The following is a 26799-nucleotide window of genomic DNA, read 5'->3' as shown; positions in this document are numbered from 1 at the left end:
CTGCCAAGACTCTTGTCCCGCACGGAAGCCACTGAAAGACTCAGGAGGTCGGCGCATTGTCATCATTCTGAACATAGCGTTAGAGTGTGGAGGGCAGAACTCAGAATTAAGATAAAAGAGTGGGAATCCTGATCAAAATGGGCCCAAGACGTGTTTCAACTCTGGACTTTGGCCAATGAACCAATAACCTCTATTGTTTAAGCTAGGCTGAAGTACATCTTGGTGTGAACAAAGTCTCCAACTACCATGTGGCATCCAAGATGACTGGGGTGTGTAGTACCTATCTGGATGGTAACCGAGGGAGCATTGTTGTTTTCTGAGAATTCTTACTTCAAAGGAGACAGTCCTTTACAGAGCTGAGCACTGAACTTCCAGTCTCCAACTTTTTTTTTTTCCTCAAAAGCGCTACAAAGAACATTCAACAGCAAGGTAGGCGTCAACAAAAGGAACAGGCCTGGTGTCAAATGCAGCATATTTTAATTTGTTTCAAATAAAGCAATATATGTTTATATATATATTTATATATATTTCAGAAAAACACCAGATGTTAGATTCTACAAAAGCACATGTGTCCTCAGCAGATCACGTTTGTCTGATCGGGAATTTCTTGTTTCAATATTACCTCTCTAAAGACGACCAAACGGATTGACATCACAGCTACAACATACGTTGCTCACGGAGCCTCTGATCTTTAGCCACATGGAGATTTTCCTAACAATGAGTAAATACTGCCTGGCTAAAACAATGCAAAGTCTTGATGAGGAGAAGCAACAAGAGATCAAGCAAAGCCATAGGCGTTATGAAGCAAGCTAGAGCAGAGTATTAGAACTGGTAAAAATGACTGCGAGAGAATGACACACACATACAGGAGTTGTATATTCTGATTGGCTCTCTTTTGGCAGCGAATTGGGTCAGCACCTCGGGCAGGGAACCTCCCGGCTCAGGCCACCAATGTCACAGCTGGGACTGAGAGAACAGTGGCCTCTGTAGAAACTTCTATTCTTGTGGGACAAAGATTGCACTGTGAAACTCTACCAACACTACCCCGGAAAGGCCTGGCCTCTGAGTTGTCTACAGCGTGCTGCCTTCGACGGGCCTTTTCGGAATGTGTTGGGGCCTCTGGGGCCTTTGTCCCCAAGGAGGCTTCTTGATTTTTGGCACCACCTTTGTTTTTGGGACGGAAGCCATTGTGCGGCTGTCTTCTGTGTTCATGGCGGTTGTTGCTTTTCACCATGGGATCAGCTTCATTACCTCCACCCTGTGACTTGGCTGGACCATTTAGCCTATTGTGATACTGTGGGTTGAATCTTCGTCTTTGGTTAGAAGGTCCATTCTGCTAAAAAGAGAAATGAGGTAAGTGACTCAAGTCAACCACAGAAGACAGCAGCAGGCATCAGGAAAGCCTACCCCCTAAATTATAGATAAAGTTTTTCAAACCACTGTAGAAAAAGACAATATGCAAATGGGTCAAGTTGACATAATTCTTGATCTAGAACCACAACTTTGTAAATGAAACTGAAAGAAAATTACTAATCTTCAAATAGAAGAGGAAGAGAGGGAGGAAGAGGAGCAGGAAAAAGGAAATAATAATAATAATAATAATAATAATAATAATAATAATAATAATAATAATAATAATAATAATAAGCAGCCAATTATCAGAAAATAGGCTAAAAAACCTAAACCAAACAAAAAAGTCCCTATAAATGTATGCTCAAACCCTGTAATCTTAAAATGTAATAAAATGAAATGTACTCAGGGCAGAACATAGATGCGTGTCTACCACAGAAAGTTCTAAGTTGAATATTCTTTACAGTCTTTGTTTAAATTCTAATCTCATATAGGAAGGAAGAAGTAAAATTGTGCCTGTGGCTTTTCCTCCCCTCCAAAACAGCTTTCCTATTTTATTTCAAAACAACCATTCTTACAGTTCAGAAATATTACTTCGAGGTATATCTCATAGACCTTGGGGAACGAAGAGTGAATGTCTTGTGCTCGCAGAGGTAATTTTTCTAAAACACTTTGTAATTGAAAGCTAACCAACTCCAAGCCTCCTACTGAACAGCAATTCCTTCAACAAGTCAGCAGCAGCCAAAGACGCAAAGAGATGGACAGAAGGCCATCCGCAGGCCAGAGCTGTCATCTCTTTATAAGCAAAAGACCCCAGGAGTCCTTGACGTCACCAGCCACTACTGAGTGGTTCCAGAGGGCTGGCACCCAGGAAGTACGTCACCACACACCATCTCCTGCATCACCAGTCATCCTTGAAGGTGGTTGTTCTTAGTCGCCTCACTGTGTAGACGTGGACCCTTAGTTTACAGGACTTGCCTGAGGGCCACACGTAGAAAATGATGCAACATCCCATTATGTGCACTCTCCCGATAATATTCCCAAGCACATAATTGATACGCAAAGACATCTTTTTGAAAAATCAAACCTCTAATTGCTAAAACGTGCATCATTGTGAGTTATAAATCTGTAAGGGTTTTGATTTGTACACTGTCACTATGGTACAGGCTTAGCATACACCAGTACCCAGTGATCCAGGGCCTATGTCAAAAGTATCAACGCAGGACCACACCCCGTGGTCTGAATGCTTCTCCTCCTCTGCTGCATGCCGTACTTAGAGTAGGCCTTGCACACATTCTCGCCTATACCTAAGCCTGCACTCTTCTATCTTTTGGTTATAGGGCTGTGCAGACTGGCAGCATGTTCTTCCCTCAAGGCAGTGGAGTGAAGAAAATGCTCCACACAGTCCCTGAGAGTGGGCTTGGAGACGCGTGAGAGCAAGATTCTAGGGTCTCAAATACTGACTGGTGTGTGCTCCAAAAGGAGCGTCCTGATCCTGTCCTGGGTGGGTGTCTCCTTGGCATCAGTGACCCTTCAATCTGCAGGAAAGATAATGGTGTGGGACGCATAACAGTTGCTCTGAAGCACAGGGTCCTTCTTGCCTGGTCTTCACTGCTTTGTTTAGATGTCTGAGGGCACTACTGTTTACATTTGCCATCACCGACATGCTAAAACCATTGAGCTGAAAAGGAATCAACAGCACCAGATTGGGCTTTCTTCATTTTTTCAAGGGTTAAATTTCAGACTTCTTTTCGCCATGGTGTTTGGTAACAAGCATGGGCAAACAGGGAAGACACATTTATACAGCACTCTCTGTCACGTTGAGGCCCAGGAAGTCATCCAGGGTCACAGAAATGTCTAGCAGAGTCAGCAGTGGGGACCCCTAAAGCGGCAACACAAGGAGACCCAACAGTATGTGCTAGCCAGCCAGTGGTCTGAAATACTGAAAAGGAGAGTTGCAGAGATCATGAAAGCTATCTCTGTAGTCCACACAGCACCCACGCCACTGAATCCCATTTCTTGTTCATTTTCTACCCACAAGCCACTATTTCTCAAATATACAACAGAGAAAGAGAAGGAAGGGGGAGGTTTGTTTTTGTTTTTCGAGATAGGGTTTCTCTATGTTATCTAGGCTGTCCGGGACTCACTTTGTTGGCCAGGCTGGCCTTGAACTCACGGGGATCTGCCTGCCTCTGCCTCCTGAGTGCTGGAATTAAAGGCGTGTGCTGTCACGCCCAGCTGTGGAGTTGCATTTTTAGAGGCCATGGCATACAGGAACAAATCAAGTCATTTTGAAATGTATGTGCTTTACTGAAATTCCAGGAAAACTTTGATCTGTTCCTGACTCACCAAACTGAGGTAGGAACTTTTCTTTTCTTTCTTTCTTTCTTTCTTTTTTTTTAATTGTAAATAAGAAAAAAACAACGAGCAGCTTTCTACTAACAGTTGCAGCCGTCTGGTTCTGCATCTTGTTCCTACAGCTGCCCAGGTCCTGGAGATGCCGGCAAGGAGGACATGTGAGGGCTGTCTCCATTAGGTGAAGGAACCTGCATGGCTGAGCACACAGAGGCACGAGCCTATGACGTGTGACTGAATGAGGCCAGGCGGTTACGCCTGGAGCCGGAGGGAGCCTGGGCAGGACCGCTAGCCGGCCTCTAGTAGTTTTATTTTCTTCCCCTGGAAACCGATAGTGGTTTCCTTCCTGGCGCTGTGCACCAGTATCTGCAGAGGCCCCCTGTAGAGCGGCTTACCTGCTTATTAGCGGGCACGGTCTGGTGACATGCATCGCCAGTGTTGGCAAGACCGCCCACCATTTTTGGGTTTGCCGCTTTCCCCTCGGTGGGCTTGCTGTGACCGGATGGTTTCCGGGCGAAGGTCCCTTGTTTCCCGGAAGCTACGGCATGAGTGTTCAGCAGAGGCAGCAGGGAGCTGCAGGGGGCTCTTGAGGAATAGCTGTTCTTTGGATGTGTGACTGCAACAAACAAAGGAACGGTTGCTGGTTTTTTTTTTTTTTTTGAGGTGGATCTTTTTTTTTTTTTTTTTTTAATTTTATTTTTTTATTAATTTATTCTTGTTACATCTCAATGGTTATCCCTTCCCTTGTATCCTCCCATTCCCCCCCCCCATTTTCCCATTATTCCCCTCCCCTATGACTGTTCCTGAGGGGGATTACCTCCCCCTATATATGCTCACAGGGTATCAAGTCTCTTCTTGGTAGCCTGCTGTCCTTCCTCTGAGTGCCACCAGGTCTCCCCCTCCAGGGGACATGGTCAAATGTGAGGCACCAGAGTATGTGAGAAAGTCATATCACACTCTCCACTCAACTGTGGAGAATATTCTGACCACTGGCTAGATCTGGGAAGGGGTTTAAAGTTTACCTCCTGTATTTGGGCCCAGGGGTCCCGCTCAAACTAAGGCACCAGCCAAGGACAACAGAGGAGGAATGGTTGCTGTTAAGGGCTGGGCCGAGGGCACTGCAGAGCCATTCGGAAGTGCTAGAAGGGGAAGAAATTGGCAGGAGCGCCATGCAGACATTAAGGGGTACTCTTTAAGGTGTGGTTTGAGAGGACACCGGAGTGCTTAGAGAACCACCATAATCCTCCTGTGAGAATCCCTAAACAGTGGCCACTGCGGGAAGCGTCCACAACGAGAGGCATTTGCAGGAATGAAGAAAACATATCTGAGCGGCCTAGATTATTCTTGAGGTCAAGAACCACCATTGATAGGGAGATAATGACTTCGTGATGGCTCCCTCTCTCCTCCATCCATAAATGAATTCTGCCTCTTAGCTCCCCCATTACTCGGCCCATTTACGCTGCCCTTATCAGGGCCTATAAAATGAGGGGCTACTAATGCATAAGGAAGGAGATGCTGACAGGGCCCTGCCTGCCTTCTGAGAGCATGAGGTGGGTTAAGGATTTTGTTGCTCTGGGTCCTGAGTATCCCGGACTGGAGGCCAGGCCTGCCAGCCCCACGTACCACCATCCACACTCCACTAGGGCTACCCGAGCCAGGCTGTAACTGCAGGTCTGCACCATCCCCAGCGCTACGTGCGTGGCAGGCTGATCAGGCAGCTCGCTGTCAGGCGCACATTCAGGTCAGGCAGGTCTGCTCAATGCTTATTATTGGCAGTCCCGTTGTTTTTTGAAAGTGGTGGTTTCAGGCAGGATGGTTTCTATGTGATTATGCTGACTTGAGGCCAGAGGGAATCAATTCCAGGAGAAAGCCCTGACTTCTCTTTCTCTTTCTCTCTCTCACAGCTCACCAGGATTCAAGTGCCAGGCTGGACAGGAAGAGCTTCTTCTGAATTTTAAAATCGTCACCATTTAAAACAAAAAACAAAAAAACAATTTTCTCTGTTCCCTTTGTTGGATGAGACTTAATCCCAGGGTTTGGCACGAGGATCAGGAATGGCTAGTGGGGCTCACAAAATGTCAGAAGCAGAAAGGACAGGGATGTAGCTCCAGTCACCATAGGGAAGGTGTGACAAATGATTCTGGGCCATCCAAACACAGCCAGGGGATGCCAGCAGCCCTCAGGCTCACCAGAGTCAGTTGTGTGGGGGCTGTTATTATTTCCTGCTTGCATTTCCAGATCAGCAGCTGTAGCAACGCACCGTCCACGAAGCAGCTTTGGGAGGATTACTGTCATACACACTTGAGCCTGGATGTCTTAGTACAGGCACCGGGGAATTTGGTAAAGGGTGACGTTTTTTTTTTCCACTAGCTGGCACCTGGAGGAGGGCGAGTGAAGTGCCCCTCCCCCCTCTCCACCCGAGCTGGGCAACACTGGATTCACTCAGGTCTCACTTATCCCTGGGTTCAAGTAGAACCTAGGATGGGCAGGTTCCTTTCCTAACGCCAACCAGACGGCGTGTTTGGAGATGGGGCAAAAGCTGGGGGTGGAGAAGGGCCAACAGGGAGGTTCTGCCGTAAGGGAGGTGGCCTATGAAGAGAGAACTAAACGGTACAGCAAGAAAATCAGACGGCTGACAAAGATCTTGGAACAGGAAGCCCCTAGCACTGTTTTCTGGTGCACAAGTGGAATCTATTTAAGGGCTATGATCTGAGGGTTGGTCACAACAGTTATATTTAAATAGTTGATCAACTAAACATAGACATGGAAAAATGTCCACCACCTACAGTGACAAGAGTAAATGTATTCCTACACCTGTATGCAGTGTGTAATAGGTAGACAGGATGTGTATCCAAGTATAAAGGTGACCCAGAAGAAATGCCATTTGCCAGTCAATACAATCCAGTCATTTGTAGATCAAGTTTATGTAATTTCTTATTTAGATGAGGGGGAAAAAGGAATCTCAGCGTAGAAAAATAAGGGCAGTCACATCTTGGTTTTCTGCTGACTATGAGGTTGTGGATGGTTGCTGGTCTTTCCTTGTGACTGTCCTCCGAGCCACATTGGCCTCGTGGCTCCATCTCCACCTCCCGTCGTGTGTGGGCTGGAGTACAGGAAAAAAGCAGCAGCCAATCCTGCTACACATTAGCCACTCTAATTAAGGCTTAATAGGGAACAAGACTAAGCTAATGGCTGACTGGAAGTCTTTCATTATCTTTGCTTCACTCAGCAGAGAACCCAGGCTAAGCAGGGTGGGAGGTAGGTGGGGGGAGTGGAGTTAGGGGGGGCCTCAGGGCATCCAGACCACTCAGGCAGGCTCAGCCCTGCAGAGCAGGAGCTGAGTCGATGAGCTCCCCAAGTGCCAGGAAGACTCCGGTGGAACAGCGTCCCAGCAGTAGTATCTGGACCAGCTTAGGAAAAGTTTGTGAGAGGTAGAAAGCGGCTGACCGGCTCTGTTCCGAGCAATAAATCCTGAGGATTTACCGATGGGCAGTGTGGCATTTCAGGAGTGTAAGTTCAAACCCTGACATTTCTAGTGACTTGTGTCATGACCTCAAATCATTAAATCTCTTCAGACTTCAGTTTAGCCATGCCAGGGTGGGGATGGGGATGGGGATGAGGATGGGGGGTGGGGGGATGGGACCGTATACCTGACATTTCCGCTGCCAACTCCAAACAGCACCAAACTTACTCACACAGAATTATTTAGCAAGCATGCAAAGACTCACTCTCTCCGCAGATCATGATTTGGGCTTTGAGCTGTTCGATGTCACAGGAGAAGCGGGCAGCCTTCCCCAGCTCTTCATCATATTTGCGCTCGCTGACAAAGTGCTAGAGGGAAAAAAAAAAAAAAAAAAAAAAAAAGAAATGGAGTCAGCCCCAAAGCACAGCGGGGGACCACCTGCACACCCTCTCACTCTGCTCCTCCTGTGCCCACAGACAGCCAACTGGAGGGGATCACCTGAGCTCCGTCACTCTGAGGTGCCTCTAAGTGGAGCCTGGGTCCTACCCTCCGTGATAGTGGTCATCTTCTCCCAGGAATAAGCCTTGTGCAGCTTAGATGGCCGCACGATGCGCAAACTGTGCCCCAGCTTATCTAGTCAACCTTTTAGCAACCCTCACCAGGGTAGGTTTTCTGAGCTGCATTCCAGCAGGGGCCACATAGTGTGGCCAAGGGCTTGGTGTGCTGTTAACAGGCAAAAGGAAGTGTGCCCGCCTCCCTGGACAGTCTCTATTATAATAAGGGACCAAGAGAACAAAAAAGCCTTCTGTGCCCAAAAGCATCCTCTTCATGATGGAATTTCAAGCGCTGCTACAGGAAGTGGAAAAGATGAGTTTTCAACTCACGTACCTTCAACTTGAAATTAGGATCTAAGTGTAGATGGCACAGTGGGAAAAAAAAAATCACATTGACTCAAGCCCTCCTAGAGTATCAGGGTGTCTGCCACACGAAAAGAGTTTGAGAGACCATTAAATTGAAGGGTGAATGTGCTTGGTGCTTTGGGGATGGAGAAGTGGAAGAGATGCTCTCTCACCGAGTGGCATGTGAAGAGTTATATAAGAGAGAACAGGGGAGCCGCGATACTTAAAAAATTAAAGCAGCCACTGCTCACATCCGTAAGAAACGATCTCACTCACATCCGATCACATTATCACCAAGTCAGTGTTTTTATTACCTCTATTTTACAGATGGGGGAATCCAGGTTCAAAGAACCTAAGACAATACGCAATTTATCCAAGCCACGGAAGTAGAAAATTTTGGAGCTACAGTGTCTCACTCCGAAGCCTGTGCTATCGACCACGTAATGAAAAGTGGGATTTCTGATAGGCAGAAATGAAACTTGGGAGAAAGTTGATTTCAGTTGATGAGGAGGAGGCTGCAGCCTCACATTCCTCACTTGACGTTCTTAATGAGCTGGGCTTTTCAGAGAAAACTAGGCGCTACAGTGGGTACCGTGTACTGGAGCCCTGTTACGCATTGTGTCCTGAGGAGAGGGGTGGGTCACGCTCCTGTTTGGGGGAGTTGAACTCTGGAGTAGAGAGGCTGGAAGGAGACAGTGGGGGCAGAAAGACTAGTGGGCAGGAAGAAGCAAAGGCCAGAAGAAAGGCGAGAGGGAAACACACCTCCAGGGCTCTTGATGCCCAATCCCTTTCTCCTTGAGCTCCCTCCCATACCTAAGCAGGATGGGCAGGGATCCAATGGCACAAGGGATTTCTGTTGGTGTCAGTCAGCTTTACACTGGTATAAGCAGATACGGATCTAAAGCCAGTGGCAGCGATGTCTTGAAATACTCAAAGCCAGGGAGAAGCTAGGGACATGTCTGTGCGTACACACGGTGTGTTTAATGATTGGGTGAAAAAGGAGAGAAATCAACATTCCTACATCACGAGAAACACTTTGTTCCTTCCTGGTAACCACTCTAGCCAATCCTATTTAGAAGGCTCAGTCTGAGTGGGTCTATAAAATGGGGGTGTCACATCTCCCTCTCTTGGCCAAATAAGAGGTGCTTCTCACATAGAGAGCAACCCTTGTGACACAAGGACTCATGACTCTTGGAGGGCGCTGCATGCCATGGTGCCCTGAAGAGAGAATTTAGGAATTGCTTTGTTCCTGTGCTACCCAAACAGCACTGGTTCCTGCCTACTTAAAGACTCAGGTCTTCAGACACACTCAGCTTTGGTGACTTACACAGAGTATTTTTTCAAAGTCTGCTTCCGCTTAGCAAGGATCAGTTCATATTCCTTACAGTGGAAGAAATCCAATAAACATGTACTTGTGGGTAATAATCTTAACGACAACAAAAAAAGTGAATTAAACTAGAAAAAAATACAAAGGATGCTTCATAACCTCACTGTTAAGATTTACTTATATGAGTGTATGTTTATAAGCACAGGCATAAACTATAGAGGAAAAAATCATATCCCAGATAACCTATGTTTAAATACACTCCAACAGGGTAGTTTTGGCTAACTCGTTCCCTGTCCTTTGTAATAATATAACCCTTCAAGCCACATTTGATTTGATCTGAGGCCAGTGACTAAGTGTTTCGTCACCCTTCTGTGGTCTGTATTTCAACCCTGAGGGAGGGAGCTGGGTAGGCGGTGTCAGAGCTTCGGGGCAGGCTATTGATACAAGCGAACTCGATGAGACCAGCTCCGAGGCTGGCTCAGTGTTCCGCAGGGCTTCTACAGAACTGACCTTAATTTCTGCTCTCAGTTCGGCCAGCTGCATCTCTGCCATTTGACTGGCTAGATCCGTCAGTCTCTTCAGCTCTTCCGCTTTCTTCTGACGGGCAGTCAGGATCTCCACTGCCAAATGAGAAGGAACGATGCGTTAGCAGCAGAGTCTAAACATATGAAATGGCCGAGTTTCTTGGAGTCAGTTCTTTTCCCTCAGGCAGGTCGCTCTGCAGGACCATGAGCTGGTCATCCAGGCAGGTTGGCTCTTCTGACCTCGCCACCAACAGCGTTCCTGCCAACCCCCTAACGGAGCTCAGTTCCGCGAGGCACTCTACACCCACACTGCTTTCCTTCGCATTCTACACAGACATCTGAACTCTCTTAATTTGGAGTCTTCAATGTGTTGTTCAGAACTAGCTCTGAAAAACAAAACACTATGAAGACAGAAGTTCATCTATCTTTATGTACTCTACGGTTGCATTCTAACAGCATTAGACTCTGTATGTTAACAAACACAGCCTAGCAAAGAGGTCAGCGGCAGAGCACTTATGCAGCACACAGAAGGTCGTGCGTTTGATCCCCAGGCTGGAATATTTGGACACAAGGTCTCTTGGGGGTAACTCTATCAGATTTTTATGAGCTGAAAAATGCTCCTGCATTTGACCCTCTGCAGATAGATATATTTATTTCCATTTTTGCAAACAGAGGGGAAGTTCCAGACCAGAGTGTCTTGTGTCTTTGTTCTAAGTGTCCCTGGTAGAAAAGTTTCAAGGGCAAGTGCAGCCTCTTTGAACTGGAGTTGTGTACATCCTTTAGCATTTGCCACCAGTGGAGAGGACAGCGGAGGAAATCCCCTGGGACCTTACTTCCTCATCGCTGTCAGAAGAACTGAAGTTTCAGTCAGACACAGAAGCCCAGGTCAACCTGTGTGCGCTTCCCAAGAGCACAGAGCACAAAAGTAGTTAACAAGTCTGAGCTCTCAGTACACGGGCTTGCGGCTCTCTGGCTCATCACGTACGTCATTTCCTTGTTCCCCCTGGCCAAACATGGTGAGCCCTAAGAAAAAACAGGCCCCTGGAGAATCACACACGCATCGAATTGCTTTCCATCCGGCCTGCACAAGGACAAACTGCTCTGTTAGACCACGTTCGCAGTGCACAGAGCCAAGAAATGTTATCTTCATGATTTTGGTATTTTTGAAGTATGATTTCATTGTGTAGGTCAGCTGGCTTCGACTCTACGTCCTTCATGCATGCTGCCTCAGCATCCCAGCACTGGGACTTCAAGCCTGTGTCACCATGCTGAGCCAGGCAGTATGATTTCTTATTCTAAGAGGTCTTAGCAGATGCAACATCAAACAAGTCACTTAAAAAAAACAAAACAAACAAACAAACAAAAAAAAACCAGAAAAAACCAAAGCAAGTAAGTGAGGGAACAAAACCAAACAAACAGACAAACAAACAAACCCAACGAGATGCACACAAAGCAGTGAAGGGTTAAGGTTCCTTGCACGCTGATGCCATTCTTCAGACAGGTGTTTTCTGTTTATGTCGATGCCAATGTTGAGATGTCAGTAAAATAACCTTCCGTGTAGGCCTGATCATCTGCCCAATTACACCCACCACCCCTTGGTTACTTACCTGGCTCCCCTGTCTAGCAGATGGCTGCGCAGACTGACCTACACTTACTGGTCCTCCAGAATTCAGAAAATCTACTGAAAAACATGCCCTGATAGAGTGTGAATGAGGAACTCACGCACAAATGCTGAGGGTGTCATGTTGAATGGTGTCTTAGGTCACCTAGTTGCACCAGAGATCACAGGATAGCAGCCTGCTATTATTATTATTATTATTATTATTATTATTATTATTATTATTATTATTATTATTTTATCAGAGAACGTATTTCTGCTTCCCCTACATAGAAAGTAGGAAATTCCATTTGAGAGAGATGTCTAAGGGCTCTTGAAACATTGGCCTGTGGGCTGGGGACACGGCTCACTTGATGGACGCCCCTGCCCAGCAAGCAGAAGGTCCCACTTCACCTCTGTCACTACATAGGGACCATGGTGGCAAACGACGCCTCTAATCCCCGCACCTGGGAGGGAGAGGCAGAAGAGTCAGACGTTCACGGTCATCCTTAGCTACACAGTAAGTTTCAATCAGCCCTGTTTTCAAAGCTGTGATTTCCAGCCATACTTGCTCGACATCCCAAGTGACATGGCGCCCGCTGAGCCACCATCACTACATGCCCCTCTGATAGCATTCATGTTACCCAACTATATACATCTCCAGTCACTCATGAGACTGGAATCAGACGGAATTGTGGAATTCTTTGCATCCACAGTACCTGTGCACCGTGCACAGGAGGAACATGGGTGCTGATTGAAGGAGTCAATGATTGGATGGACCCATTAACTGAAAGGATATTAAAATAAAGCCTGAAGCTCCTGTCCCACTTAGGACTGTCTAGGTCTAGGGCCGGCAGCTCGCTCAGCGGGTGAAGTGTGCGCTGTGCAAGCCTTAGTATCTGGCCTTCTGATCCCAACCCCATGTAAGAAGCTGGGCAGGGTGTGCTTCTCAGTAACCTCAGGGCTGGGGGCCAGGGGAGGACCAGGAAGAGCTGGGGGCCAGGGGAGGACCAGGAAGAGCACCGCTGCTCCCTGGGCAGTCAGTCTAGCTGGTCAGTGAAGCCCAGGTTCAAACCGGAGAGCCTACATTGAAAAAGAACAGGGTGGAGCATGGTAGATGAAAGACGTTGCCTTTAGCCTCCCCGTGCACGCACATAAATGTGTGTTCTCAGCCACACATGTGTCTCTCACATGAACCACAGCTTTGGTTAGTTATGCACTTGCCATTATAATTCAACATGTAGATGGAGCTAAAGTCTGCAACATGAGAAAATGGCTATTGAGTAAAAATAGGAAGCGCTATGCTTTCTTCTCAGAAAGTAAAATTAAAAAAAACAAAAAACAAAAAAAAAAACATTCTAAAGACTCAGACTTGAAAAGCAGCGAGTAAAGGGGTCAGCCGACCCTCAGTGAATGTACGACTAAGCAGATCCCACTTTTCTTAATGGATCATTTTTGAAACTGGTGACAATTAAGGGTCATTGTTTTTTTTGATTACGTAGAACTTGGGCATTCACTTGATATAGAAGATTTTGTAAAAATAGATATAAGTGGGCCCTAAAATGGGAATGCAGGTGCAAGATCACCAATAAGTTCTGAGTTTAAACTCATGCACATCATGAAAATGAAGACTGCATCAGCAGGCGCCGGGGTGTGCGGTTTCTTTCTTTTCTTTTTTCTTTTTTCACATATAGTCTCATTAACATTTCAAAGCCTTTCATTATGAAAAAGCCTTAAGAGTTAAGATCTAAAGCCAACAGGGGCACACATTTTCACCTCCAGCATGTCAATCACAACACCAAAAATCATCAACAAAGCCAGGTCAGATCTTAAGATCACTGCCCCTGTCATTTAAACGAGAATAATATGCATGTTTTGAAAACACCAGGCTTCCAGAAACCTGAAGAGGGAGACAGTCCCATGGCAGTGTGGGTCCCCTCTGCTCTCAGGACTTAACATTATCTATGCAACTTACTAACCAGTATCTGGCACGCTGAAATCCATTTTCTCAATTGGATTTCTACATCCCTTCTTAGAACACACTAGAAGCTCGGCTCATATTGCTTGAACCATGTTTGCTTCAGCACAGCAACTCTCCCAACTCCTCCGTAGTCCCTCACAGTTCTTGAGAATTTGCTATTTTACTTTGTAAGGTGCCACGTTCATGTTTTCTCCCCACATCTCTAGTAAACTCGTAAAGAACATGTCTGTGTGACCTTCACTTCCCTGGGGAAGCAGACAAAGTCTGGTGACATGCATGCTTCTTTCTTCCAAGAGCATTATCCTGCACCTCCTGCGGAGTCCCTGTGTAGCTACACAGAGACATTTCCGAGGTGTACGCACAGTGCTACCGTATTAGCAACAAATTGAGATGTTCTCAGCCGGATTCACTTCTAGGGTTCACTCATATTGGATGCTGCAGTCTATACGCATGGCACGGATAGTTACTGGGACGGCTAGCCTTGGCTGTCCACTGGGATACATTTGGAATCAACTAAAACCTAATCAGTTGGGCACGCCCGTGAGGAATTGTCTTGCTTGGATCATTAGAAGTGGAAAAACCTACCCTGACCCTGGGCCAAACTTCTGATGGCAGTCAACAAGAACCGGAAATGGGAGAAGGAAGTTCTTCCTTTTTTTCCCTGCTTGCCCTGACTTTCGATGGCAAAGTTCATCTATTTTGCTGTCAAAACATCCTGTCACTGGTACCAGGACCTACTTCTCCAGGACTCCAGTATAAACTATGAAGGCTAGCTAAGACATTCAGCCTTGGGGATTCTTGGCCAAAGTTTGCGGACATAGCACAGAGGGTGCACTGAGCCCCCAATCTGGACTGAGACTAAACAAAGGCACCCGAGACAGCCCTTGTACTTCCAGATGGCTCAAAAACCTTTCCATCTCCTTGTCCACAAGACAAAAGACAAAAGGGGTTTTAACCCAAATGTTGGGGGCCATGGAAGCACCCCGTGACACACCTGTCAAAATGACTGGACCCTGTAGCCACAGGATGGCCCACCTGTCTAACAGTTAGGAACTACTTATGAAACACACACACACACACACACACACACACACACACACACACACACACACACACACACACACACCTACCCAACAAATGAGTTAAATGGGTCAAGATCTTACACTCACACCACCATGTGCCATTGAGGTCCCTCTCTGAGGAACACTAGAATGCTGGCTGCCTAATGTCTGAGTGACCTAGTACCAAACTCTACTACTAACAATAACGTGATGACATACCCTGACCGGGTGCTGTCCGAGACTCTGTGGTAAAGAAGAAATGGACAGCGCAAACCCACAGGTTGATGGTGGACACCAGGGGGAAAGACCATCCTCTCGGAAACAAGTGGCAGGCCTCTGGTAACTGACCTTCACCAGGGTCCACATGTGGGGTCCACAAACTTTCTGAGTTGCTCAGACCAAGGTATGTTATAGCTAGACTGGACAGCCTAGCGCGGGATGTCTCAGTCAGATGCCAGGTTTGTGCTCAAATAAATCCAACACCAGGAAGTAGTTCCAACAAGAGGCCAACACTCCCACCATGTCTGGGAAAACCGACTTCACAAAGATCTGGCTTGTCAGGGGAGGATATTTGCTAGTTTTTATAGATACTTTTTTCAGGTAGAAGTGTTCCCCATCCGGACTAAAACTGTTCAAATAGTAGCTTTAAAAGCTCCTCCAGAAACTGGTCCCCTGATATTGGCCTCTCCCTAGCAATGGGGTCTGACAATGGCTCAGCTGTAATAGCCCAAATCTCTTAATTAGTAGCTAAAGTTTTAGACATAGATTGAAAACTTTGTTGTGCATACAGACCTTACTTAGTTTTGTGTAGTTAGGGGGAAAAAACCCAGTACGTTAAAAAAGAAAGAAAGAAAGAAAGAAAGAAAGAAAGAAAGAAAGACTTCTAACAAAATTCTCTTTAGAGTCCAGCGAAGGGTGGAAAGACAGCCTTCCTTTGCTTTGCTTTGGGCCCACTGCACAGGGACAGGAACTAACCAGACAGTCAGCAATGACTGACAGAACTCACTGTGACTGGGGTGGCAGGGGTGGGGGGGGGGGTGGGTGAGGGGGCAGCCCAGATTCGGATTCACATGAGGCGACTGAGAAAGGGCTAAAACTTGTCTAATGTCCAAAACCTTCAACTTGGGCACTTGCTCATATTCTGACTCCTGCCATTCTGCATTGTGGGTGAAGTCACCTGACAACAACATTACTAGCCCTGGGACTTCTTGGTGGGCGTGTGCTAGTGGTTTAAGTAAATGTGCTTGTTCTGAAGCTATCCTAAAGAGAGGATGGATCAGGACCTAGAGGGAGTACACGTTTCTGTTTCGGATTTAAAAACAATAGTTAGATTTCCTTGCAGAAACAGTCCTACAAAATTGGAGAGGCTTAGACTTACTTCGCATGAGAAAAAGGAAACTATGTACGGCTTTGGGAGAAACCCGCTATTTCTATGATAATTGACCAGGAGTAATTAGAGGAAATCTTGCCATGGTTGGGGGAAAACTTCAAAAAGAGAAAGACGTAGATCAGATAATTGATACCAGTCTCTGTTTTCTTGCCCCTTCCACTGCTAACTAACTACTGTGCTATCAGCACTGACTGGGCCTTTAATTCTCATTCTGGTTGGATTAATGGTGGGAACCTACATTTTAGACTATTCGGCCAATTATGTATCAATTTAGTGAAAGCAGTGGTCCTTAGGACCAACTACATCTCTTTGGAGCAGGATAAGCCCACGATTTGCTTCATTGGCTAAGACCTGTGGGGAATGTAACAGAGCCCCAGACCTTAGCACAACTGACGCCATGATGGAAGTGCCATTCAGGCCATAAAACTCGGCACATAGACAGCACCACCTGCCAAAATGAAAACAAAGATCTTGTCTATCAAAGTCCACAGTTTTGGAAAAGTCCCTTAAAGGCACTAACCTTGCTTTTTGGCTTCTGCAGATCTGCTCCTGGCTAACTGTTCTTGTTAACTGAAGTGTGCCAGCCAAGAACACCATGGTTTTTGTGCTCAAAAGCTCACCCTGAGAAAGGCTCAGTGCTTCTCTGGGATCACGAATGCCCAATGTAGTTTCCGGCCAACTAATAAAGACTCTCTCCTGGCTCCAACCTTTGTCTGAGCAACCCTCTGTCATGGGTACCCCACAACAATAGCCTTCTCACTCTTGTGCTAGCTGCCACCCAGGATACAGGAGTTTGTATTAGAACTGAGGAGATATGCTTTATGTTGAAGGGACTCTTGCTGAGTTGGCAAACATGGCTCTGGCAGGCCTTGCCCTTCTCCCCCATTCCCTCTGCCTTGCTAAAAACCGTAAGATTACAGACCTAAAGCTGGCCACCGAGGCCTATTCCATTTTGCCACCTCCTCCTCCTGAGGCTGACCACTAAGGTGCAGCTACCAAACATTAAAGTCCAACAATCAAAAGGCTCCTTTGGCTCACCTAATTCACAGGCCCAATTAAAATGAAACTCCTCATCCAAACAGGGCGTTTCCCCCTTTGCTCTTATAAACTGTCATTTGTCTATGGGCCTTGTCTGTCTCCTCTCTAGCCAGATGTACTCCTTTGTCCCCCTCTGGGACAAATAACCCTCCTCCCTCTCCCCTTTCCCTTCCCTTCTTCCTCATCCTCCATCCCTCTCTTGCCTCTTATTCCCTGCCTTTTGTCCCTCTGGGGCACATAAATCTCCTTTGTGCTAAGAACTTGGTCTCGGGAGTCCTGAGCAGATACCAATCACTTCTTATGTCCCATAAAAGAATTGGGAATGTGAACAGTTTTCTTAGGCCACAGATGGGCAAGTTCAAAGTGCCGAGTGCAGTGACAGTTCTGTACTTGAATGAGACTTAAGTGTGCTAGCTCCTTCTGTCTGTGAGGATGTGTGGCTGACAGTCATGACTCCCGAGAGACACAGCATAACCCTCGCACCTCCGCTTTCAGCCTGTTTTATGAGGCACTGGACTGACTGACCTATTTGCTAATAAAAGCTTTTCCCGCTGCACACATATATAATGACATATTATGTTGCTAAGTGCCTGGCTCATATTTTCTCATTTTGCCTTTAAATACTTGAGCCATAATACTCTTACTCTGATAGGGAACCTGACAAAAAAGTACCATAGTAAATTCCAAGCCAGCTAGGGCTACATAGTGAGATCCCAGCTCAAAACTAACAACAGTTCAAGGTCACACGGCCAGTAGCTAGGGTAGAGGCTAGAGTCCGTTCTGCCCCCTCCAAACGCACACACTGACTTGTCTAGGTGATAGGCCGTTCTGAAGCCAGCACTGGCATCACTGGCTACTCAAGTTAGACGAAGCCTGCCTGTCAATCCAGCAGTTTCAGCCAGGGAAAGAAGTGCTCTGTGCACATTTACCTCAAGAGGGGAACTTAAAACAGCAGATTCTCTGGAGACATTCCAGATTCCACAGTCACTGGGACCTACCCACGAAGGCCTCAAGAATGAGGACACGGGACCTAAGGTCTTCTGTGAATCTTGAGAGGGGTGCTGGCGACCTGTGCTCTGCACCTGGGGAACCATTTGTGTCTGCGTTGGATGTTAGCATTCCCGTGTCCCTGCCCCTGCCCCCCACCCCCTAGCCCCGCCAGAGGATCTCTCTGTGTAGCCTTGGCTGTCCTGAACTCACTTTGTAGACTAGGCTGGCCTTGAACTCACAGAGATCATCCTGTTTCTGCCTCTCAAGTGATGGGATTACAGGCTTGCACCTTCGCACCTGGCTGGTTGTTGGCACTCTCACCATTATCAGATAGTCAAAGCTATAACTAAGAAACAGGAAAGCTACATATGTGTATAATTTAATTTTACTGACGAAATCATGGAACTTACAAGATTCATTTCTCAACAAGAGGCACTGTGAAGCTACCCAAGGATTCCAATTTTGCCCTCAACCACATTGGTTTCACTTGACAAGACTAGCTACATTTAGATGCAAAACATTGCTTAAATTATTTAAAAATGCTTTCTCCCTGTGTGTATTATATGCGTGTGCACATGTATGTGTGCGGAGGTCAGTGTCCAATGTTTCCCTCTATTTCTCTCCACTATGTATTTTTTGAGACAGAGTCCCTCACTGACCCTGGAGCCTAGTGATTCAGCTGGCCTGGCTGGCCAGTGACCTGTGGGGCCACTGTCCTCCCTATTTCCTCAGTGCTGGGATGGCCACTGTGAGCTCTCTGCAGGGTGTTTGGCATGCGAACTCAATCTCAGCAGCCATGGGTCATGAGTGTGCTTCATCCCAGAAAATGTTCTTTGTTTGAAAGTCAACATTTTTATTCCTTTTATGTATTTATCTGTTCTGTGCGTGTATCACATGTAAGTGTGTGCATGACACAGCATGCATGTGGAGGTGCTGCTTGCAGGTAGTTCCTTCTTTCGTGTGAGGTCCACAGACTTGGTGGTGGTAAGTGCCATCCCTGCTGAGCCTTCTCACCCTGACTTCTTTTTAAAAAAATGAATTATGGCTAGAGTCCAGAGGAGAAAATGAAAGAATTCAGCTTAGTCTTTCATTCTTGTGCAAATAAATACCTTGGTAGTCAAGTGAAAAAGGATTTAGTTGAAAGGTTGTTGGGTGCAGGACCACCATTTAACTAATCCATAAGATAAACTCGTGGTGAGAATGAAGATCTTAGAACGTGCAGGAAAAGCACTGTTTAAAAAAAAAGCCCCGGGTGAGAAACATGGTCGCCAGTTTCCCAGAACACACCAGGTCAGAGGTCAGCGTCCACTGTGTTCCATCTGAGGCATCTTGTCTCTGCTGAAATTTCCAACCCACAAAACACATCCTGGGCAAGACCGCTGCTGCTGTGTACAGATTACCATCGGGCAGGCTGCCATCTTACACAGATCACCGTGTGCACAGACTGTCACGGCACACAGACTGCCACCGTGTAGACCGTCACGGTCCACAGATTGCCACCGTGCAGGCTGGCTGCCATCTTGCACAGATTATGTTTTACACACACTGCCACTGCATAAGAATTACCAGCTCTCATACGTTTTACCATCTACTCTGCTACCTGCTCAGTCACTCATCATAGTGGGGAGACTTAGACATAAACACAAATAAAACAAAACTCACAATATTAATACTTTGAGTGAAACATAGGAAGTTTTGCAGTGCTCATGGTAATATGAATGTATTTTTATATAGTTACTTTCTTTTTCTTTCTGAGACATGGTCTCTTGCTATATTAACCCAGCTGGCCTCGTCAAACTCATAGAAATCCACCTGCCTCTGCCACCGAAGTGCTAAGATTAAAGGTGTGTGTTGTCATACCCAGCTTGTGTTCATCATTCAAATAATGAATTTGCTTTATCAGGCAATCTATCTTTATAATTTCAGTTAAAACATGGATTGGTTTTTCACTCACACCCTGAAGTTGGCAGGTGTTGGCACATTTGACAGAGTTTGCAAACAGAAGTGAAGCATTTTAAGAAAACTTCCATTTAGTACATCTCTATATTTGAATTATTAATCCTGTACAAGTTGCTTAAGAGTTTGAGGGGTATTTTGCTCATTTATCAGTGCACTGCCAGGTTCCAAAAATGCTTGAAAGGAGACAGCTATATTAAACACACAAACCCACGTTAAATAAATATAAATATAAATAAATAGGCAGCTTTAAATTTTAACTGTTAAGTGGCACAAATTTTGTTGTTTTGCTTTTCATTTTGTGACAGTGTCTCATTTATTCTAGCTTGGCTTCAAATTCACTCTTTTGGTATTTTTGCTTCCATTTCCTGACCGCTGAGAGTACAGGCATACATCACCATGCCTGTTTTAGGTCGTGTTGGGACTCAAACCCAGGGCTTTAGGCATGTGAGGCAAACACTCTCAAATAGGGCTACACCCCTAGGCTAAACAGGAGCAACTGAAGGGAAGTTAAATGTGATAAACTTGAATTATTTGAAGTTAAAAGAGAATGGGAAAACAACTATGAATGACACAGTGAAACTGTACATTTTACAGAGTTTAAAATGACTATCTTTAAATTTAATATCCACTTCCCCCAAATCAAAACCAGAACTGAAGAGATGGCTCAGTAGGTAAAGTGCCTACTCTGCACTCTTCAGGACCTGAGTTCAACCTCTAGGACCCACACGAAGAAGAGAGGTGCACTGGCTCACACCTCCAGACAGGTGTACTGGCTCACACCTGCAGACAGGTGCACTGGCTCACACCTGCAGACAGGTGCACTGGCTCACACCTGCAGACAGGTGCACTGGCTCACACCTGCAGGCAGGTGCACTGGCTCACACCTGCAGACAGGTGTACTGGCTCACACCTGCAGACAGGTGCACTGGCTCACACCTGCAGACAGGTGCACTGGCTCACACCTGCAGGCAGGTGCACTGGCTCACACCTGCAGACAGGTGCACTGGCTCACACCTGCAGGCAGGTGCACTGGCTCACACCTGCAGTGTTGGTGCTGGGGGAGCAGATGTAGGTGGATTTCTATGGAGCTTATCGGCTGTGTAGCCAAATGGATAAAGTCCAGGTTCATGAGACTCTCAATTCTCAGAAACTAAGGTGAAGTGTGACAGAAGACGTCTGAGGTTGACATCTGGCCTCCACACACAAGTGCACACACAGGGGCACATGCACCTACCTTCCACACAAATACACAAATTTACTGCTAAACTCATTGTCCTTCTAAATAGAATTAAGTTTAAGCTCTGTGTGTACATGACAGTCCCTTGAATTTAAAGAACTCAACAAACACCTCTTCCTCAGTGAGAATTCTGTGCTGAAAGCTACAAGGACTGCACTGTAGCTCTGTCCTTTTGCCAGATGACGTAACAGAAATACCATGATGAGAGACCTGCCTGGGGTTTCAGAGCCCACCCACCAGCATTTCAGAACTGCTGTTAACCTGTGTCATGGATTGTTTTTGGTTGGGAGATACCTCACCACACAGCCACGTGACCTCATCGCACAGCCACGTGATGTCATCGCACAGCCACGTGACCTCATCACCCAGCCACACGGCTACTTACTGGCTTCTTCTTTAACCTTATCCATTTCTGCCATCAGCGAAACTTCTTTGTCAATGATGCTAGGAAATAATAAAAACAAAAAAGAACAAGAACTTAATTAAAGTTAAACTTTCAATAAGCAATTGATACACGCACGCACACACACACGCACGCACGCATGCACACACACACGCACACACACACACGCACACACACACGCGCACACACACACACACACGATTTTCATTAAACAAAACTACCCCAAATATTTTTGGGCAGCAATGCCAGGAGAGCACCCTGTCTCTAAAATGGAATCAACATGGAAGGGATGTTCCCAAGGATAGCACGGTGACATCTGCTGATTAAGTCATTGTCAACATGTCTGGAAGGAGAAGGCCTTTCTGATGCCCACAATTGTATGGCTTTGCAATTAAGTCTGGGTGTACTTTTTCCTTACACATTCCAGAGTTCCACAACAATGATACTGGTACTTAAGTCACCAAGGACCATTCCCAAATGTCTCTGCACTCTTTTTTTCTGAGATTCTAGCTGCAGGGAGGGAGGTGGACCCAGTTCTGATGCAGTCGGTCCTAAGACTATACTTGGAGAAGCCTGCTCGAGGATCCTGCTGCTGCCAGCTCCGCAGTGCAAACGTATGCTTTCCCATCCTCTCAGCGCGGCAAGGTTCTAGTGCACTTCTTCCAATATAGTTCATTAATTAAAGCAATTATTCAGGTTTATTTCTCTCACCCAGCCCCTAGCTTCCCAGTTCCACTTTCAAAAGCAACAACACAACAGAAATACCTTCTTATCCCTTCTCAGATTTGCTCATAAAATCATACACATGAGCTGTACTTATAATTTTCATTTGGTCACAAATTATCTATCTATCTATCTATCTACCTACCTACCTATCTGTCATTTATCATCATCTATCCATCCACATACATACATGTATCTGAAGCTTAGGGACTTGCTGAAGTCATAAACATATGACTTTATCACCTAAAACATTAGTAACAGTTGAGCGCTTCAGCTATCTACTCAGGTTTCTACAACTCTTCCTTAAATCATTTCAGTAGTTTGTTTAACACCAAGATCTAAAATAGACTTGTTCTGGTAATTGGATGACCCTCTTAAATGTGTTTTAATCTACCAGTTCCCTCTCATCTGCTTTCTCATTTCTTCTGCAATTTATTTGAGCGAACTAAAAGTTGGCCTCAAGAATTGTCCAAAGCCTGAGTTTTGCTAATTACATCTGTATGGTTTTATTAAACCTACTCTTTCTGTGTTTCCTATAAAATTATTAGATGTAGGAATTTGTTAGGATTCAGGATTGCCTTTTTCAGACAAAGGATACTCTGTATGTGCAGTGTATCTTCGTGTGTGCTGACAGAATTGTACACTTAAAATATCCCCTCCAGGAGACAGCTCATCCCTGAGTTTCGTCGCCCAATGAAGATGGCGCATTGGCTACAAGACAGCCCTCTTCTTGTTATTAGTAGCCGTCAATGCTCACTGTCTAGATCGACAAGATTTGTAGTAGGAAATATCTGATTTGTATGAGTCCCTTATTTGCTGAGATCTTTCTAGAAAGAGAAATTTCACAGGCTTCGACGTCAGCGTTAAAACACTTGACTAGTATGTTCACAGTGCTGCCTTTAATCCCCATAGCATCTGTTTGTCTGTCTGTCTTTGTGTCTGTCTGTCTGTCCATCTGTCTGTCTGTCTCTCTCTCTCTCTTTCTCTCTGTATGTGTGAGAGAGAGAGGGGAGGGAGGGAGGGAGGAAGAGAGAGGCAGAGATAAACACACAGAGAGAAACAGAGGGAAGGAGGGAGGGAGGTTGAAATTACCAATTGTTTGGGTATCATTAAGTATAGTTTGTATAGGTAAGGTAGATAAAACGTTTGACTTTCTTTTTGTAAACCATTTTTTTTCAAGCTAGTTAGTTTGTTGTCATCTTCCAAAAGTATCGATGAGTTTTTAATTCTTGTTTACAGACTTTAATTATGAATTTACATAGCATGCGTTGCAATACACCGCAGTTATGGTTTGTTTAGATTGTCCAATCACCGTGTGCTTTCAAATTTCACTGTGTTGAAAAGTTCCTTCTTGGTTATTTGTCAAAACTGGTCAAGGTAAGAAGTGATTTGTGAACGTCCTTCTAGCCATCTCGGACTTTGAACGAGATGATATGACGTAAGGCCTTGCGAGGGATGAAGGTCCGCGATGGAGGTCAGCTCTTTGCAACCAGGTAATCCCAGAGTAAAGTGACGTGTTCGATGCCAGGCGCATTCTCCAAGACTGGGCTCTTAGCCTAGTCTGTCAACCATGGGCAGTGTCAGGAATCCCCGCGACGCACGTGGCTAATGGTCACTGGGTTTGAGCACTTTTGTGCAACCAGCTGTCTGTCTCTTCTTTAGAGTACATAGGCATGATGGCAGTGTGTCATAAGTATGGGAAACGTACAACATGACAGGTGAAATGGTGAGAAGGAAGTCTTTATCCCTTCCCCAGTTACCTTAGCTCCTTTCTCTGAAAGTCTTTGTTGTTGCAAGTGTCTCGTCTTTCTGTTTAAGGTCCATCTCTGTACAAATCCGCACATACTGAGGGCAACTGTATGCAGTGTCAGACTGTGTCAGTGGGCCTTGGGGTCCAGTGACTACCAGATAGGCTTAGCTTCTCTTGTCAAGACTAAAATGTCGCCATGGGAGACACAAGAGTAGTTCTGCTTGTGGTGCTTGTCCTATTTTATAGTTTTGCAACTTTCTCAGAGAGGACACTTCCATTTTAGTTTAGGGAAACAAAAGCCAATGGCTAAGCTATGAGGGAGATAGGGTGAAATTGGAGTCAGGAGCTCAAACAATGAATACTTAGACTACTTTACCTGCGAACATGTTTTGAAACTTTATTTCCTTCCAGAAAGGGATGAGAGAAGAGAGAAAATCCCACAAGAAGGCTGAGAGCCAGGAACTACCACCTCAGGGGTGGGAGAGTAAAAGGAGCCTCCAGGAGCCAGGGCATTGCTTGTGCCATCGTAAGGTGTTGCCGTGGCACTGCACACAGCAGTGGGATGCTTGTAGCTTCATATGCTTGGTGTGGATGGCCTGAGTGTGCGTGGGTGTGCTCACAGGCTCTGCAGTTGGTTTTACACCTGGACGGATGCTGTGATGAGCAGATGGAAAGAGGCAGAGTCTGAAGGCACTGCCAGTGAGAGAATGTAAAACTTGCTTGCACTTCCAAGACTTGTGCCCCTTGACAGAGGCTTCGGAGTTTCACGGAACATGGAGACAGCTGACTTATGGGTTGACAGGATCATGGTGGTGTGTGAGGCTGGCAGGCGACTTGGTGTACTGCATGCTGCTCACAGACAGAGTGACACAGACTCACACAGGGCTTCGGATGCTGTATAGAAGACATAGTGCAGAGGGAGGGGGGAGATATGGGAGGAGCCACAAAGCATTCATTCATCTGGCCAATATTTGCTAAGTGCTTGCCAGGTGGCAGTCAAGGGTCCTGGGGCTGGGAGTACAGCTATGGAAACAGAGAAAAGGAAGGAGGCAGTGGAGGGAAGAAGGAAGTGATCTCTGTTATAATTGTAGCATCCACGTTCTTTTTGCAGAGATGTGAGAGGGTCTGCAGGTCTTGCCAGGAGGGTAAGTCAGAGAGAAGAAAACAAAGATGGGCAGAGGAAAGGAGACCAATCCTGTAGAGACACAGACAGCGCACAGGAAAGGACACGCACCCATGTGACAGGCTGGCCTGGCCTGTCTATAGTTGGCAGAGGGGTGGACTACACAGGAGGAGGTCCAGTGGGCTCCACACAGTCACCACCCTAGTTCCCACACAAAGAACAGACCTGGAAATTGATAAGCTGATAGGCAGCATGTGTTGGGCAGGGAGAACGATGTGGGGAAGAGGCTTTTGATGAACTCTTTACCAGCTGACACGGTCATGCTAAGTTTCTGTTGGTGGGATTTGTTAACATAATATTGTGCTAGGGAGTTTACAGGGTAGGCATCTGTGGTCTAATACACACCTCCGGTGGAACACATGTTAAACAAAGCCAGGAGAGTCACACAATGGTTAGTTCAGACCTTCTGGGCTAGCAACAGGAGGGATGGAGGTTTTACACAATAAACTCTTAATATGCTTAATGCACACACTTGGGGATGAGGGAAAGCCTGTGGAGTTGGCATCAAATCACGTACCCATTCCCATGGGTATTTTAGCAAGGGAACAGCCTCGGGTGTCTCAGCAATTCGGCACTGCGACTCCTGTGCGATTGCTTTCATGTGCAGAGGTGAGCCCGGGGTTTCTGTTCTGAGCTGACAGAGAGAAGCACTCAAAGCTCTGGACCCTGCCTAAGGAGGGCCCACTGACCACCCCCTGAGAATCTCATCACCCTGGACCTGTGCTTCCTGGGTTTTGCTCTCAAGGCCATTAGGCTTGTGGAAGAGAAATGGATGTTGGCAGACAATTTAGTACAGGGCCAGTCTGTCCCTTGGTAGGCTGTCAGACAGCATGGAGCCGACATCACATCGTACTGAAGCCCAGACTAAGGGCAGGTCAAGAAGGAATGGCTGTGTCTGAAGCCTTTAAAATGCCCTCAAAGCCTGGGTGTCCCTGTCTGCTCAGGACTATTTGCGTGACTCAGTCTGCTCAGAAGGACAAGGGCAGGCCTACAGTGAAATGCTGCAGCATCAGGCTGGGCAGAGATTCCGGGGTATCTTGGCAGAAATCTGGTATGGAGTTATCAGATGAGGAGGCATGGGAGGCCCCTCTGAGAGGACTGACATCGGTGCACATACCACAGTCCCACCAGGGAAGCAGAAGTCACAACTGCTTTTGAGGTTCTCTTCTGTAGCACACATCAGCTTGCAGTTGCCTCAGGGAGAGAGGCCATCCTCCCTAGTACTAAGTGCTGACTGACAGGGCCAGGCCCATCAACTGGTTGGCCAGTGTCCTATGGAAATCTCACTGAAGCGTCCCAGTGCCCGAACCTCCTCAATCTTCACCACAGAGCCTTGGCGCATGCTCTTTGCCTCAAAGACAGTGTGCCCCTTCCTCCTGAAATTCCTCTATTTATTGAGTAAACTCTTTGTTCAAGTCCTTGCTTATCTGTCACTGCCTCCAAAGTCTCTAATTGAGTGGTTAAACAGTACATCTTCATGCTCTTTCTCTGCTATGGATTGTTTCATAAAGGAAGAGAACACCCCCATAGCATAGTGATGATGGAGTTTCTTAATGGGCACATCAGAGG

General features: G+C 46.3%; 1 protein-coding gene across 1 annotated transcript in view; it reads right to left on the bottom strand.

The window, feature by feature from the left end:
• Positions 1-462: 462 nt before the first annotated feature.
• The window catches only part of Spats2l (spermatogenesis associated serine rich 2 like), a 176814-nt gene continuing 150477 nt past the window's right edge, over positions 463-26799 (bottom strand). Inside the window, exons 10-14 of the mRNA XM_051153842.1 lie at positions 21557-21615; positions 9905-10014; positions 7434-7536; positions 4101-4321; positions 463-1336 (exon numbers count right to left, since the gene is read on the bottom strand). Coding sequence (XP_051009799.1) covers positions 941-1336; positions 4101-4321; positions 7434-7536; positions 9905-10014; positions 21557-21615 — 889 coding nt within the window. The 3' untranslated portion in view covers positions 463-940. The remainder of the gene's footprint in view (positions 1337-4100; positions 4322-7433; positions 7537-9904; positions 10015-21556; positions 21616-26799) is intronic.

The sequence above is a fragment of the Acomys russatus genome, chromosome 12 (genome assembly GCF_903995435.1).
Source record: "Acomys russatus chromosome 12, mAcoRus1.1, whole genome shotgun sequence".
Lineage (NCBI taxonomy): Eukaryota > Metazoa > Chordata > Mammalia > Rodentia > Muridae > Acomys > Acomys russatus.
This window is presented reverse-complemented; position numbering and strand designations above follow the sequence as displayed.